This window comes from Brachypodium distachyon, chromosome 3 (genome assembly GCF_000005505.3).
Source record: "Brachypodium distachyon strain Bd21 chromosome 3, Brachypodium_distachyon_v3.0, whole genome shotgun sequence".
Lineage (NCBI taxonomy): Eukaryota > Viridiplantae > Streptophyta > Magnoliopsida > Poales > Poaceae > Brachypodium > Brachypodium distachyon.
This window is the reverse complement of record NC_016133.3, coordinates 55,468,041-55,481,820: the sequence shown is the minus strand read 5'-3', so window position 1 is coordinate 55,481,820 and position 13,780 is coordinate 55,468,041. Positions and strand designations below refer to the sequence as shown.

The 13,780-nt window shown below is 43.6% G+C and overlaps 1 protein-coding gene across 1 annotated transcript; it reads right to left on the bottom strand.

Annotated features, from left to right (window-relative positions):
* Nucleotides 1–1,048: 1,048 nt before the first annotated feature.
* LOC104583846 lies at nucleotides 1,049–3,378 on the bottom strand. Its single transcript, XM_010237672.3, has 3 exons — nucleotides 3,101–3,378; nucleotides 1,884–2,980; nucleotides 1,049–1,355 (listed from the first exon to the last, which is right to left on the bottom strand). The coding sequence occupies exons 1-3, from the start codon at nucleotides 3,187–3,189 to the stop codon at nucleotides 1,285–1,287; spliced, it is 1,257 nt and encodes a 418-aa protein (XP_010235974.1). The 5' UTR covers nucleotides 3,190–3,378; the 3' UTR covers nucleotides 1,049–1,284.
* Nucleotides 3,379–13,780: the final 10,402 nt, after the last annotated feature.

Genomic DNA, 13,780 nt, shown 5'->3' with positions numbered 1-13,780 from the left:
AGCTAATACCGCACTCACTTGCCTTGCCAGCAAGCATACGAGTCTGTGAGGCTAGAGACACGGCATGTAGATCCATCTAGGCCGGCTTCGGTAAACAGGTGCGTCCCAGTTTTGTTCTGTGTCACAATCATGATTTCTAGAAAACTTACATTGCAGTTAGGACTTGATAGAGCAAAACTGTGTAGCAGGATGGATTCGATTGCTCGTCCTTGTTTGTGCCTAAGTTAGTTGGCCATGGAATATTTTCCTAGGTGCTTTCAGAGATGCTACTTGACATAGACTGCTTTCTAACAGCGCCCATGCTTCCAGGCCCGCGGCTGAAAGCTCTAGTTTGGTTTTGGTGAATTGATGAAACCCTAGGTGCTAACCCTTTGCTCTAAGTGAATTTGAGATAGGGTAGCACATTCACACGTGCACAAGGTGATACACTTGGTGGTTAGCAAATTTGAGCAAGGGTGGCGAAGTTGGAGAAGTGGAGGCACTGTTTTTCAATTACCGGACGCTGCTCTGGCAGCGACCGGACTCTGTCCCTGCGTCCGGCCTTGATTGCGTAGTGAGGGTTGCAGTCGGTCCTGTGACCGGACGCCGAAGGAGGAGAGGACCGGACGCACAGGGGTGCGTCCGGTCATGTGGTGATGTACGCTGACGCAAGCGAGTATTTGTGGCCACCAAAAAGAAAAAAGCGTAGCCGTCCCCCATATGACAGTTTTATGGGAACAGGTGAAGGCATTGGGAACTGCTGGAGATGCTCTCAGGTGAAGCACCTGACCCTTGCCCTCCTGAGCCAGCAAGCAAAGACAGCTGACATGCATGTCGGAGCAACACAACCATAATTAGGCTAATTGTTGGGCATGACTTGTATTAAGTCACAGTGCGTGAGACTTGTAGATGTACTTGCTTGTAGTGCCAAAAGCAGTTTTCTCAAGGACGATTGACGGGCAACATGTGACATGACTTAAAATGGATTATGATGGAACTAAATGCTTTAGTAGGACAAACTATATACAACGTCTGTCATACGTTGTCCAATTAATAGCATAAAGATGTATTGGTGTAGCAAGCAAAATGATGTTCCAAAGCTTAACCTATTCAAGTTGGTTAGACACATAAAAAACTTCAAATCCACAAGCATAGGTCCTCTAGCCTTGAAACTCAAAATACATTTCACAGTGACATGATGAGATCACTATAAAACATCACAAAATATTATTAAATCGTCCATGGCAAGCAGTGGGAGAGCATCGGCCTCACTAAGATTCGCCTCTGATTGCAGCACAACAGGCATCACTCCACAGCACCAGCTTGATAGTTGGATTCTTGTTTGTCCACAGAAGCTCTTATCCTCCTATATTTCACTGGGTACAAGGGAAACAACTATTAGGACACACACATATGGACCTATGGCTGGGGCCCGCCTTTTCTGCTGATACACACATGACCATGCCCATCTGTCCACTACGAATATCTAGTTGTTCAACAATTTGCAACATTACTAACTGAAAGTGTAAAATAAATTATTAGTGTACATCCACTATTATATTTCTAACATCTAATAGTTCAAGCATTTGTGATATTACTAACAGAGCAGTGCAAATACTAAAATGATAGTATGTCCGATTCCAGGCATAGGCAGTTCCAGGAAAATTTACTCAACGCATGCATGCAGTGCAAGCATGCACAAAACCTGAGAAGCCAAATCAAATGCACTAAATAGAAGAACAAGCAGATTGCAAAAGCATTTGGCAAGCACATGTCAGGACAGTGATGGCTAGCTAGTGGATAAAAAAGAAGAAGCTAAGAATCATGAGTATATAAAAAGATCACAAGAGTAGGCATCAATTTAATTTGCAGATAATATACAATACAAGAAGCCAATTAGTTACCTGGTTCAGTAGCTATTAACCTCATCTTGGGATTGGTATACTTGGAGATTCTACTAAGACAGAAGATGCGATGACAAAAGGGATGACCTTGATTGCCAATGTATGCCACATGTTTCAGTGTACCTTGATTCTTCATGTCAACAGCAAGACACCATGCTTTGGGGTGCAGATACTTCTCCCTGGCCAATAAGTAAACCACGTCGTCTTCACCATTTGGACAGAGAGCGGGCTGACACATGCTGAGGTTGTGGAATTCTAGCTGTTGTTGTGCTTGTGCTGCGGCCTCGTCGTTGCTGTGATCTCGTGGTGGTGGTCTACACGGCAACCCAGATACCTCCAGCATCCGTGCGTCAATGGTGATGTTGGAAGCTCGGACACAGCGTTCCTCGTGCCAATCCTCCAGGGAGTGGCTCATCTTGCTGTTGCTCCACGTGGTGACCTCCCAATCAAGAACCTGTAAATCCTGCCCACAAAGACCCCTGGAAGCAGCATGAATAGGATGAGGGGACTCATTCCGTTCCAAGTGCACAAGCATGAGGCACCCCTTGTGTCTGTTGAAGGAGATGGCACGGCTGTGCGCTGCGAAGTCTAGCTTGACTCCCAACCCGTCGTTGAGGCTCATCTGCGTCAACGGCAGCGGGATGGGCACTCCGCGGAGGGACGGGTCGGGGCGGAGCACGTCGCAGAGCAAGATGCTTCGCCAGAGATCGACCCAGGCCATGGTGCCACCCTCGCCTCCGATGGTGACCACGGCGGATGAATAATGGCGTAGGAGCGAGCCGCAGTACTTGGGAATCCTCTTGGGTAACGGATCCCACTGTTGCGGCTCCACAGACACCTGGCGGGTGGTCCAGGTTTGGGTGTCGGAGTGGTAGAGCTGGAGCTCGTACACGTCATCGCGGCCTATATCCATCAGCGACGCGACGGTGTAAAGGCCGTACGGACGAGGGAGGAGGCCGACGTCTTCCCTGTGGAAGACGGGGGTGGGGGGGCTCTCCAGCTGATCAAGCGACGGCCAGTCGGAGTCAGCGCGGTAGACGTAGTACTCGTGGTAGTACTTGAGATTGAGGTGGCACCCTTTGCGCCCCACGTTGACCCTGGAGGAGGAGGAGGTCATCCACCGAGCAGAGGATGACCGGGGGCACGAACGGATTCAGATCGTCGGAGGCCACGTACAGAATGGAGGGCTGCGTCGGGCGTTTCAGCAGAAAGGATACCTGGATCTTCGCCCCGTTCCTGTTGAAGATTGTGGTGGTGGTGCGGTTCCGGTGGATGCCGACGACGTCTTCGACGTTGAGCAGGACATGGGAGGGACGTCGTGACCCAGGACGCGGACGTCGCCGGGAGCACGACGACGGCTTCTCCTCCAAGCCACCGGTGGAGGACCAAGTTAAGGTTCGAACTAGCTCCACGATCCCCTTCATCCTCCCCTCCCCTCGGAGGAGCTACGAACGCGGCAGATTAAGAAGAGGCGGCGCCGGAAGCTAGGGTTAGGTATTAGTTGTTCCTCCAAGAGGACGAGGCCGAGAGCATGATGAGAATACGGGCCGAGAGGAAAGGCCGGGCCGAACACCAGAGGCCCATCCGTCCCCGTCCTCTCCAAGTCTAACAACGAGCCCACGTTTTTTGGGTTGCAAATACAATTCGGGGACTCCCAGCGATGATGACCAGGGCCTTTTATTTGTCAATAACATGAGCGGAGATGGCACGGCTGTGCGCTGCCAAGTCTAGCTTGACTCCCAACCCGTCGTTGAGGCTCATCTGCGTCAACGGCAGCCGCGGAGGGACGGGTCGGGGCGGATGTTGCGCCCGCCTTCGTCATTTTGTTTCCCACGTACGTTCTCGTCCTCTTTCTCCTTCGGCAGTACATCGTCGTTCGTTGATTCCTCCATGGCATGGGGCTGCCGGCCTGGGAGGTCGGGTGTGGAGGACTGGAAGAGACGAGGAGTAATTCTCATGATGGATGCTCGACGATGGAGACGAATTTGTGCAGTGAAGGAGACGAGGAGGCGCGGCTGAATTAACTGCCCAGATAACCCAGTGAATTTTTCACCCTGATAATCATGCCATTTAGCCAAGATCGCTGTATAAGTTTCGAAGGAGAGAAAGAAAGCCAACACACATGTTCAGTAGCTTACTATGTGAAATTGTTCTTGTGTTGCTTAGCAGTTAGCACAACCCCCGGCCTAATATGCACGATTTCCATGCCATATACTCGTCGCTAAAATGCTTTTGTTAATGGTTTATAGTGAGGCCATAATGTTCAGTATTCGTATCGTCCAGGTTATATTTTAGGGTCTGTCTATGCAATAGGCGTCTGGTTTAAGATTTCAAAACAGGCGCCTGGTTTCAGAGAAAAAAGCAGTCACCTGGTATTTGAGAATAAAACAGGCGCCTGGAAAGACAAAAACAAAAAGGCGCCTGCTCATTTGATAGAAACCAGGCACATAAAAGAACCCAAAATTTAAGACCTCATAAGCAGAATTATGATCTCTGGATAAGCTACAGCAACGGAAAATCATAAGCAAAAATACGCTCTATGAATAAGCTACAGCAAGGGGAACAGAATAGACTAACTGAGTTAAAAATTAAACCAATATAACTCAGATTAGAAAAAATAAATAATGGTGTGCAATTTCAGTAATCATAAAATGCAATTGCATTTGATTAGACAGCAAATTGCACATATAGAGCTACATGCAAACTCAGAGGTACAGAAATGCAATTGCAATTCGAAAATTTAGACTGATTCAGCCTTTTGGGCATGTGGCTGAACAAAAAAACTCAAAATCAACAATCAGAATTTCTACTGTGCAAACACAAGGACATAGGAATGCAATTGCAATTAATAAGAACCCTGATTGCGACTGATTCATGTCGCTTGACAAAAAAATATCAAAATCGACAATGAGAATTGCTAGTGTGCAAAAACAAAGACACACAAATGCAATTGCAATTCATAAGGATCCCGATTGCGAAAAGATACCTGTTCATTGCCCGATTCAAGGAATACTATGCCTTCTCTCACCAAGCTGTCCATGCATCATAAGTAGATCAATCTATGCAACAAAACAAAAGTCAAAATCAGTGAAACAAGAAATGTATTGGGCTGCAATTCAAGTAATAAACAACTGCAAACGCATATGATACTATGCTTGATTGCGATAAGTCAAGGTACATGCGATTTTCGGTTAAAAAAATGACAGCAGGAAACAAATCAGATCACATCAAGGCAGGGAAGAAAGAAGATGATTACCTGTTTCATTGCTAATTTGAGGAAAATTGTACCTTCCATCGCCAAACTGACCATAAAGCATAAGTGGATCCATTAAAGAAAAATATATAGAGGTAGATAAGGATTAGATAAAACCAACCAACAAATCCAGTGATTGTAATGATTACACATCAAGGTTCCGTGCACGTATGCATCGATCAAAACTTCAACCTGGACACACAAAATGTAGTAGACTGCATATGCCCCTACGTATAATGCTGAATCGCTCCATCAGAGCTTCGACAATCACAAACGGGCACCGAGCCTGAATGCCATGAAATCGAAACAAAACCCTCAGGGGTGCATTTTCTTGTAAAAATCTGGAAGAAGGAAGAAAGTGGATACAAAATAATACCCCAAAAGATCTGAATAGAGCCAATGCAGCAATAATAATTATGATATGTGCAAATCCACAAGGATATAGAATAACAAAACCATATTAAGTAACTATTTAGCAAAAGGAGATCGGTGTTATAGCTACTCTACTTACAGGCCTTAACTATATTGATGTTGAAGTGGATTTTTGAATGCAAATGTTCACACGTAGTAAAATAGCTATTAGTAAAGAGAAGAAACGGAAGGGGGCAATTTCTTGAACCAGCGAAAACCAAAACTGAACTATTAAGAGAGTATTGGTATTACAGAAGTGAGAGCTTGCTTCTTGGAACCGAAGTAAAGGATACAAGTCTTATTAAGAGAAATCAGTTCACATGCATGTATAGGCTATACAAAATTACTAGACTAAATGAATAGGTGCTCCTTTGATCTGTAGCTTATCTGAAAGCTGTACAGCACGCAAAAATTGAAATGAACGGATTAAAGCTGTAAGCACACATTAAACCACTTAATCAGCTTATGGATCGAAAACCCCTCTTGTCTCTGTCGTCTTCGCCTCGCCACATCTGAGCCGGGAGAGAAAACAAAAGCAAAAAAATCAGCGGCAGAAAAGTGCGAGCAAACAAGCCACAAAAATCACCACTCGTTGCGGTAAAAACGCCGGCAAACTCACGGAATACAGCTGAAGCAGACTCCATCGTCGACAAGCAAAAAAAAACTCATCTTGTTCTCCTATCCCCTGACCCTCTCGAGACCTCTGTGGTCAACATCAGAGCAAGCGGACAAAAGTGTCCGAGTCAAAGTGCAATTGCATCTTGATTACATTATGTTTGCAATAGTAGAACAGTGCAAAATATATACTAGGAAGTGCACTTTGCTGAATGCAAAGTTCATAGAAAAATGCACTGTCGTTAATCATTAGAACCGAGAAAATCAAAGTGCAATTCCATCTTGATTATATTATGTTTGCATTTCTAGTACAGTGCAAATATATATATGAAGTAAAGTTCATAAAAATGCACGGTCATTAATCATGTATTTCTGAATGCAAATGCAAAGTTTCGGTTGAAGGAAGTTCATCTGCATCGAAACAAACATTTTGGATTGAATTTAAAAATTGCAAAAGCTTGCTGAACTGTGCAATTTGCATTTCCTGTAGTTTTGTTACTAACAGTCAGAAAACTTTGTATTTGAGTACATCACTGGAGGCTATTGGTGATAAGCATACGGTGCAATATAACTGAACAAATTATAAACTGAAATCAACAAAGAAACAAATCTTGAAGTGAAGCAATGCCAAAATAAGAGATAAATTATTTTTAAAACATAACTGTTACTATTCTGAAAAAAACTAACTCAAAAACCACCGGGTTATCAATTACAGCCAAGTTCTGTACCAACTGAATAACACACACATACATCACCTGCAGTGGAGGGAGAGGGGAGATAGATAGATACAGAGGAGTAACTCCTTTTTGAAGAAGCTAACACCATAGCCTGCGACTAAGGGTCTGTCATAGTAATCTGAAACTAAAGAGCACTAAAAGCCACTCAAAAAAGCCTAATTCAGTAACAAACTTACCCTGGACTTCTCATTCTCAAACGAGCGTCATGATTGTGTGGGTGTTGCCTTTCTTCACAATGAGCTTTATTTGTTATCCATACGTGAAAAGGTACATTCTGTGTGTAAAGTGAATGAACAGGTTGCCGCGTCAGAGAAAGTACAAAAGAAAAGAAAGAGGACTAATGAATCATCGAAATTATGGCACTGTCGTTTAGGCCATATTTCGAGGTGGAGAATAGAAAGACTTGTTAAAACAGAAATTCTTCCTCCATTAGAGTTCTCAGAAATAGAGCAATGCGTAGATTGCATCAAAGGAAAGTATGTAAAACAAATTAAAAAGGGTGCAATACGTAGCACCAGCACACTCGAAATTATTCACACTGACATTTGTGGACCATTTCCTGTGAAAAATGTGGATGGTTATGATTCGTTCATAACATTCACAGATGACCACTCCCGTTATGGTTATATTTATCCAATAAAAGAAAGGTCAGAAGCATTGGATAAATTTAAAATATTCAAGGGTGAAGTTGAAAATCAGCATGATAAAAAGATAAAAATAGTAAGATCCGACCGTGTGGGGGGGGGGAGTACTACGGTCGGCACACCCCATATGGCCAAGTCCCTGGACCTTTTGCAAGGTTTCTACAGGAGACTGGAATAGTTGCCCAGTATTCAATGCCGGGCGAGCCTCAGCAAAATGGAGTAGCTGAAAGGCGTAACCGTACCCTTATGGATATGGTGTGCAGTATGATGAGTTATTCCACATTACCATTGGGATTGTGGATGGAGACATTAAAAACCGCCAGTTACATTCTAAATAGAGTGTCAAACAAGTCGGTGCCCAAAACACCGTACGAGCTGTGGACAGGAAGAGTGCCCTCTCTACAACACCTGCGGGTGTGGGGGAGCCCAGCTGAGGCCAAAATGTTTAACCCAAATATTGCAAAGTTGGATACCAAGACAGTAAGTTGCCATTTCATTGGCTACCCTGAAAGATCAAAAGGTTTTCGTTTCTACTGTCCAGACAGATACACAAAGTTTGTGAAAACGAGACACGCCGTCTTCTTAGAGGACAAAATGATGAGGGGGAGCACGGTAGCTCGGAAAGTTGATCTTGAGGAGAAGAGAGTGCATGCACCTAATCCGATGACTCAAGAGACATTCTTTTCACTACCTGTTGTTGCTGCACCAACAATCCCCGAGATTATGGTGCCGACACTTGATGCGACTCCACACATGGCAACAATGAGTGAAGGTCCGGAACCTGTCCTTCAGGAGCTGACTCAACCTATTGTTGCACATGAAAGGGAGCTGCAGCAGCCTAAACATGCGCCACATGAAGAGACACAGAACGTTCCAGAAAATGAGGCTCCTAGAAGGTCTCAAGGAGTTAAAAAGTTAGCCATTCTAAAAGATTATAAAGTTTATAATACAGAAAGAGTTCATATGGAGAATGATCCCACTTCATATGAAGAAGCCATGAGTAGTTCTCACTCATCGAAGTGGCTGGAGGCCATGGAAGATGAGATGAGATCGATGAGTTCCAACGAAGTTTGGGACTTAGAGGAAATTCCTAAAGGAGCCAAAACGGTAGTCTGTAAATGGGTTTACAAAACCAAATATGACTCTAGAGGGAATATAAAAAAGTACAAAGCACGACTCGTGGCTAAAGGATTTACACAAAGAGAAGGAATAGATTACAATGAGACATTTTCACCAGTCTCATGCAAAGATTTCTTCAAAATAGTAATGGCACTAGCGGCGCACTTTGACTTAGAGCTACATCAGATGGATGTAAAGACGGCATTTCTAAACGGGGATTTAGAAGAAAAGGTTTTCATGAAACAGCCCAAGGGTTTTATCATGGAAGGCAAGGAAAACATGGGATGCCGCCTAAAGAAATCCATTTATGGATTAAAGCAAGCCTCTAGACAGTGGTATCTAAAGTTTAATGAGACTATTAAGAAATTTGGGTTTAAAGAGAATGTTGAGGACAACTGCGTTTATGCAAAGTTTAAAAGTGGGAAATATATTGTCCTAATTCTGTATGTGGATGATATCATGCTTGCTAGCAGCGATGTCAGTCTACTACTAGAAACAAAAAAGTTTTTGTCCTCAAACTTTGATATGAAAGACCTTCGTGAAGCTTCATATGTCTTGGGCATAGAAATTCACCGAGATAGGAAAAATGGGGTGCTAGGACTATCGCAAAAGGCATATTTAGAAAAGATTCTAAAGAAATACAATATGCATGCGAGCAATGCCACACCTGCTCCTATAGTCAAGGGCGACAGTTTCGGGAAATTTCAATGTCCCAAAAGTCAATACGAGATCGATCAAATGAAAGCGGTTCCATATGCTTCGGCCGTTGGAAGCCTACAGTATGCACAAGTGTGCACTCGCCCTGACTTAGCTTTTATCACCGGAGTACTCGGTAGATATCAAGAAAATCCAGGCAAAGAGCACTGGAAAATGGTAAAGAAAGCATTGCGTTATGCGCAAGGCACAAAAGGCCTCATGCTAACATATAGAAGATCTGATTCCCTAGAGATAAAAGGGTATTCAGATGCAGATTTTGCGGGAGAAAAAGATGATAGAAAATCCACGTCAGGATATGTGTTCACTCTCGCAGGCGGGGCTATTTTGTGGAGAAGCTCCAAACAGTCAATAGTTGCGTCATCCACGATGTATGCAGAATTTATAGCATGTTATGAGGCCATGGGGTAGGCGATATGGTTAAAGAAATTTATACCCGACTTGAAAGTAGTGGATTGTATCGTCAAACCACTAAAGATGTACTGCGACAATCATCCCGCAGTGTTGTACACTCACAACAACAAGTCGAGTAATGTTACTAAACCAATAGAGATAAAGTATTATGTTGTGAAAGATAAAATCCAGGATCACACTATAAGTCTCGAGCATATAAAGACAAAGGATATGCTTGCGGATCCGCTCACGAAAGGCCTACCACCCAGTGTGTTCAAGGAACACTTAGCCGGCTTGGGTTTAAGGGAAAGCCTATGATTTCTGGATAAAGAATGGCCCGAAAAGAACGGAATTTGTTTCAACATGGAAAGGTATGCCGTAGCTGTCTGATTCTATCGGCAATTGAGCTGAGACGATGAAACATGCTCTCCGTACTAATCGATGGTGAAACGAGTAAAGTAAAAAGTATACAGTTAAAAGAAAAGATGAGATCAAGGGGGTGAATGTTAGGATGATCTCCACCGTGTGGGCCCAACGGCCCACCGGGCCCTAGATCCAACGTGCCCTGATCGGGGGCGCCCAACCCAATATGGTTGGCGGGCCCCTGTCGCGCTGCGCTATATAAAGAGGTAGGGGCCGGGGCATGGAGTACGAGGTTGAACTGCGTTGCCATCCACCCCACCGAACACGTCCCTACCGATCTAGGGTTGCGCAGACAGCGACGGGAAGCTCCGCTGCCGCCGTCGCTCCCCGCCATCGTCAGCACCTCGCCCTCGCCGCCGCTCAACTCCGACGACATGGCTGCACCGTCGAGCTCTTCGTCCAGCCAAGGAGAAGGTAATCCCCTCCTTCTATTCTCTCTCTCTCTCGATCCCCAATTCCCGTACCATGTTTATTCACAGAGAACACTCCTACCGGCTAGATCTACTCCTAGAGATAACTAGGATCCTAACAGTACGTTACTTACCTACGGAGTATTTTCCAGAGCGTGCTGGGGCATGTTGATGTGTAATGTGCTACATACGTACGTACGATCCGATCAGCCCCGTACGTACGTGCAGCACTGTAGCTCGATCGATGGGCTGATAGGGTTGATTAATAGGATTACGTGTCACGTGTCAGAATAATATATATGCCTAAATCATAAGGAGCTGACATTCTTTATTTTGTTGTTCTGCGCGCACTCTTTTCATTGGCCCGCGTAGTCCAGAGTGGCACGTGTCTTCGGCTGCATGAACGTTCGGAGCTTGGTCTCCACGCGCGTACGGTTTTAACTAAAGAGATGTCACTGTCGACTTTGTTCATGCATGCAGAAAAGTAGGAGTGTGTACTGCTCTAGCATGGAGTTCGGCAGAACAAGATGCAAAGGAGGCAAGCATGCATGCACGAGCTAAGTTTATTGAATCATTTTCTTATACTAGTTGCTTTTGGAAATTCAAAACTTTTTGTAACTCAAACCGTCTGCCTGATTCATAATCCGTTTTCACCATTGGCTTCGTACCGACAAGTGCTTCAAATCTAGATCTTACTTAGGTATGTTTCGGTAAAAAAAAAATTAGACTATGTTATCAAGCGATAATGCACATGTTACCAATGTACTTGAATAGAAGTTGCCATGTGACAACTATTGCTGATAAATAATGGTAACTCATGTACTCATATATTAGAAGATGGTAATTTCAGTTCACAAGTTACCATCCTACCTTGTATTAGGTTCTCACATGGCAACTTGTTATGAACAGGGTGGCTCATATCTATTGAGTGGTAACTTCAATTCACAAGTTATCGCCATATTTCATATGAAGGTTTCATATGGTAACTTACTACTAGCAAGGTGGTAGCTGCATCAATCGATGGGTGGTATCTTTGAAAACATAATCAAACTATTCCACTATAGGATCTAGTTTCGAAGATCTCGTGTATACAAGGTTTAGAAGTTAAAACATTTTAAAGTTACCAAATTTTGCCAAAAGAGTATGCATGCATGCACATATATCATTCTCTTACACACATGCTTGCCTCAATTCCTCACATCACATGGCTTATCAATAGTGTATTAATTATTCAAACTTTTTTCAAACTCTTTTATTACGATGAGTCAATACACAAGTTACTGTCCTAATCTGTAAGAAGTTGCCATATGATACTTTTGTTGTTATTAATGTGATAGTTTCTTATATTATTGGATGACAATTTTATTACTAATAGGGTGGCAATTCATATATTGGATGGCAAGTTATCATCATACTTTGTATGACGTTACCATGTGGTAACTTATTGCTAATAGGATGGCAACTTCCTATATTCGTGGGTGGTAACTTATAAGATAGAAAAAAAGTTTTCAAAACATACTAATATGGGATCTAGTTTTGAAGATCTCGTCAAGACAAATCTAACCGTGAATACGGATCATGAATTGAGTAGACGGTTTAAGAGTTATAACATTTTGAAATTTAATTTTGCAAAAGCTAGCCTGCATGCACACTCTACTCAATCTGTGCGCGGTCGTGAGTTAACAATATCCACGTGTTTTTGTTTTGGATTGCATGCATGGCGTGAGATCGTACGCGCGCCCCGGACTCCAGGGCGACCAATTGCGCCATAGCACAGTCCATATATATGTGCATATACGCAGTGTAATTTTTCATGGCTGGCTATTATTCCTTCCCCAATTAATTTAGGTACTCTTATTATGCGACGGCCTTTCCTCGTAAAAGCAACTGCACTTAAGATCCCGCTAGCTAGCTCTACCGTTGACAGTTGACACCGGCGCTGAGATAGCGGGTGTAAGATTGTGATAATTAAGATTAGGAAAGAGGATCATTTTATTAAAAAAACAGCGTGTATATAAAGTGCAGTGCGGCTGGTACGTTGTACATTACTGTTGATGATTGAAGGGCGTGTTGCGCACGTTGTGATCTTCAATTACGAAGCTGGTACGTGGTACTAGTACGCATGTTGTGATCTCGCTGGGTTATCAATGAACCAACGCGCAATTAATGAATGCATGTGTCCGACACTCTCTGCCTAACAAAAGATGTCTCAATTTGTACAGATGCATTCAAATTTAGTAAAAATCAAGACAATCTTTTATTGGACGGAATTATGGGATGCAAATTCATTTGTACACACGGCCAAAGACATAGCCTATGAAAGCAAGAAAGTCTTATTCGTTCCGAGAGCCCAACAGCATTTAGCATATGAACTCTCCAGCCTATTCAGCCCACTAGATAAGCCCAATTAGAAAGAGAGGCCCACATGCGATTAGAGTGCATGCACCATCGTTTCTGGTTCGTTTGTTTCCAATGCACGGACTCCCTGGTTGTTTGCAAGTTAAAAAAAGTTTCCCCACTTTAAAAAAGAGTTTCCCTTTAAAGTACAAAAATAATAATTTCTCTTGACAAGGTAAATAAATTTTATCCTGATTTAAAAAAAAATCGCCTTGTTAACTCTAAACGAGCAAAAAGTTCAGACGAGGAAGGTCATCAGCTCCGATAATCGTAACTCACAAGTCGGACAGAATGAGACGACCTTCCCATGATTGCAGTGGTGTTCATTCAAAGGAGTCCAATTCGACTCGACTCATGTCAGAGTTTTGAAGATGGTGCCAAAAAAGTTAGCAAGTCTTTGCAGCAGCCTTCTCTTGATTCCTGGTGGTACATCTGCACAGCCACCACCAGGAGCAGCAGCAGCAGTTTTTCTCTTTGCCATCTTTTGTTTGCTTTTCTGCTCCTTTCGAGCTTTCCCACAGTCCAGAGCCACAAGAAGCAGCAGCAAAAGGCAAGCTGTTTTCCTTTCTCTGACCCAAAACCAACACACACAACACTACTCCTGTGTGCACTGCAAGCTCGGACTAGTCGATCGTACGCACAACAGGCAGAGCACATGATTTCTTTTCTCAGAAAATGAAATAAATAAAGTGCAACCTTCAAGTTTTGTCACAGGAGCTGATCGAGCGAGCATTCTCTGATCCTCCTTTCTTTCTTTCTTTTTTTGGCAGCAACAGAACCC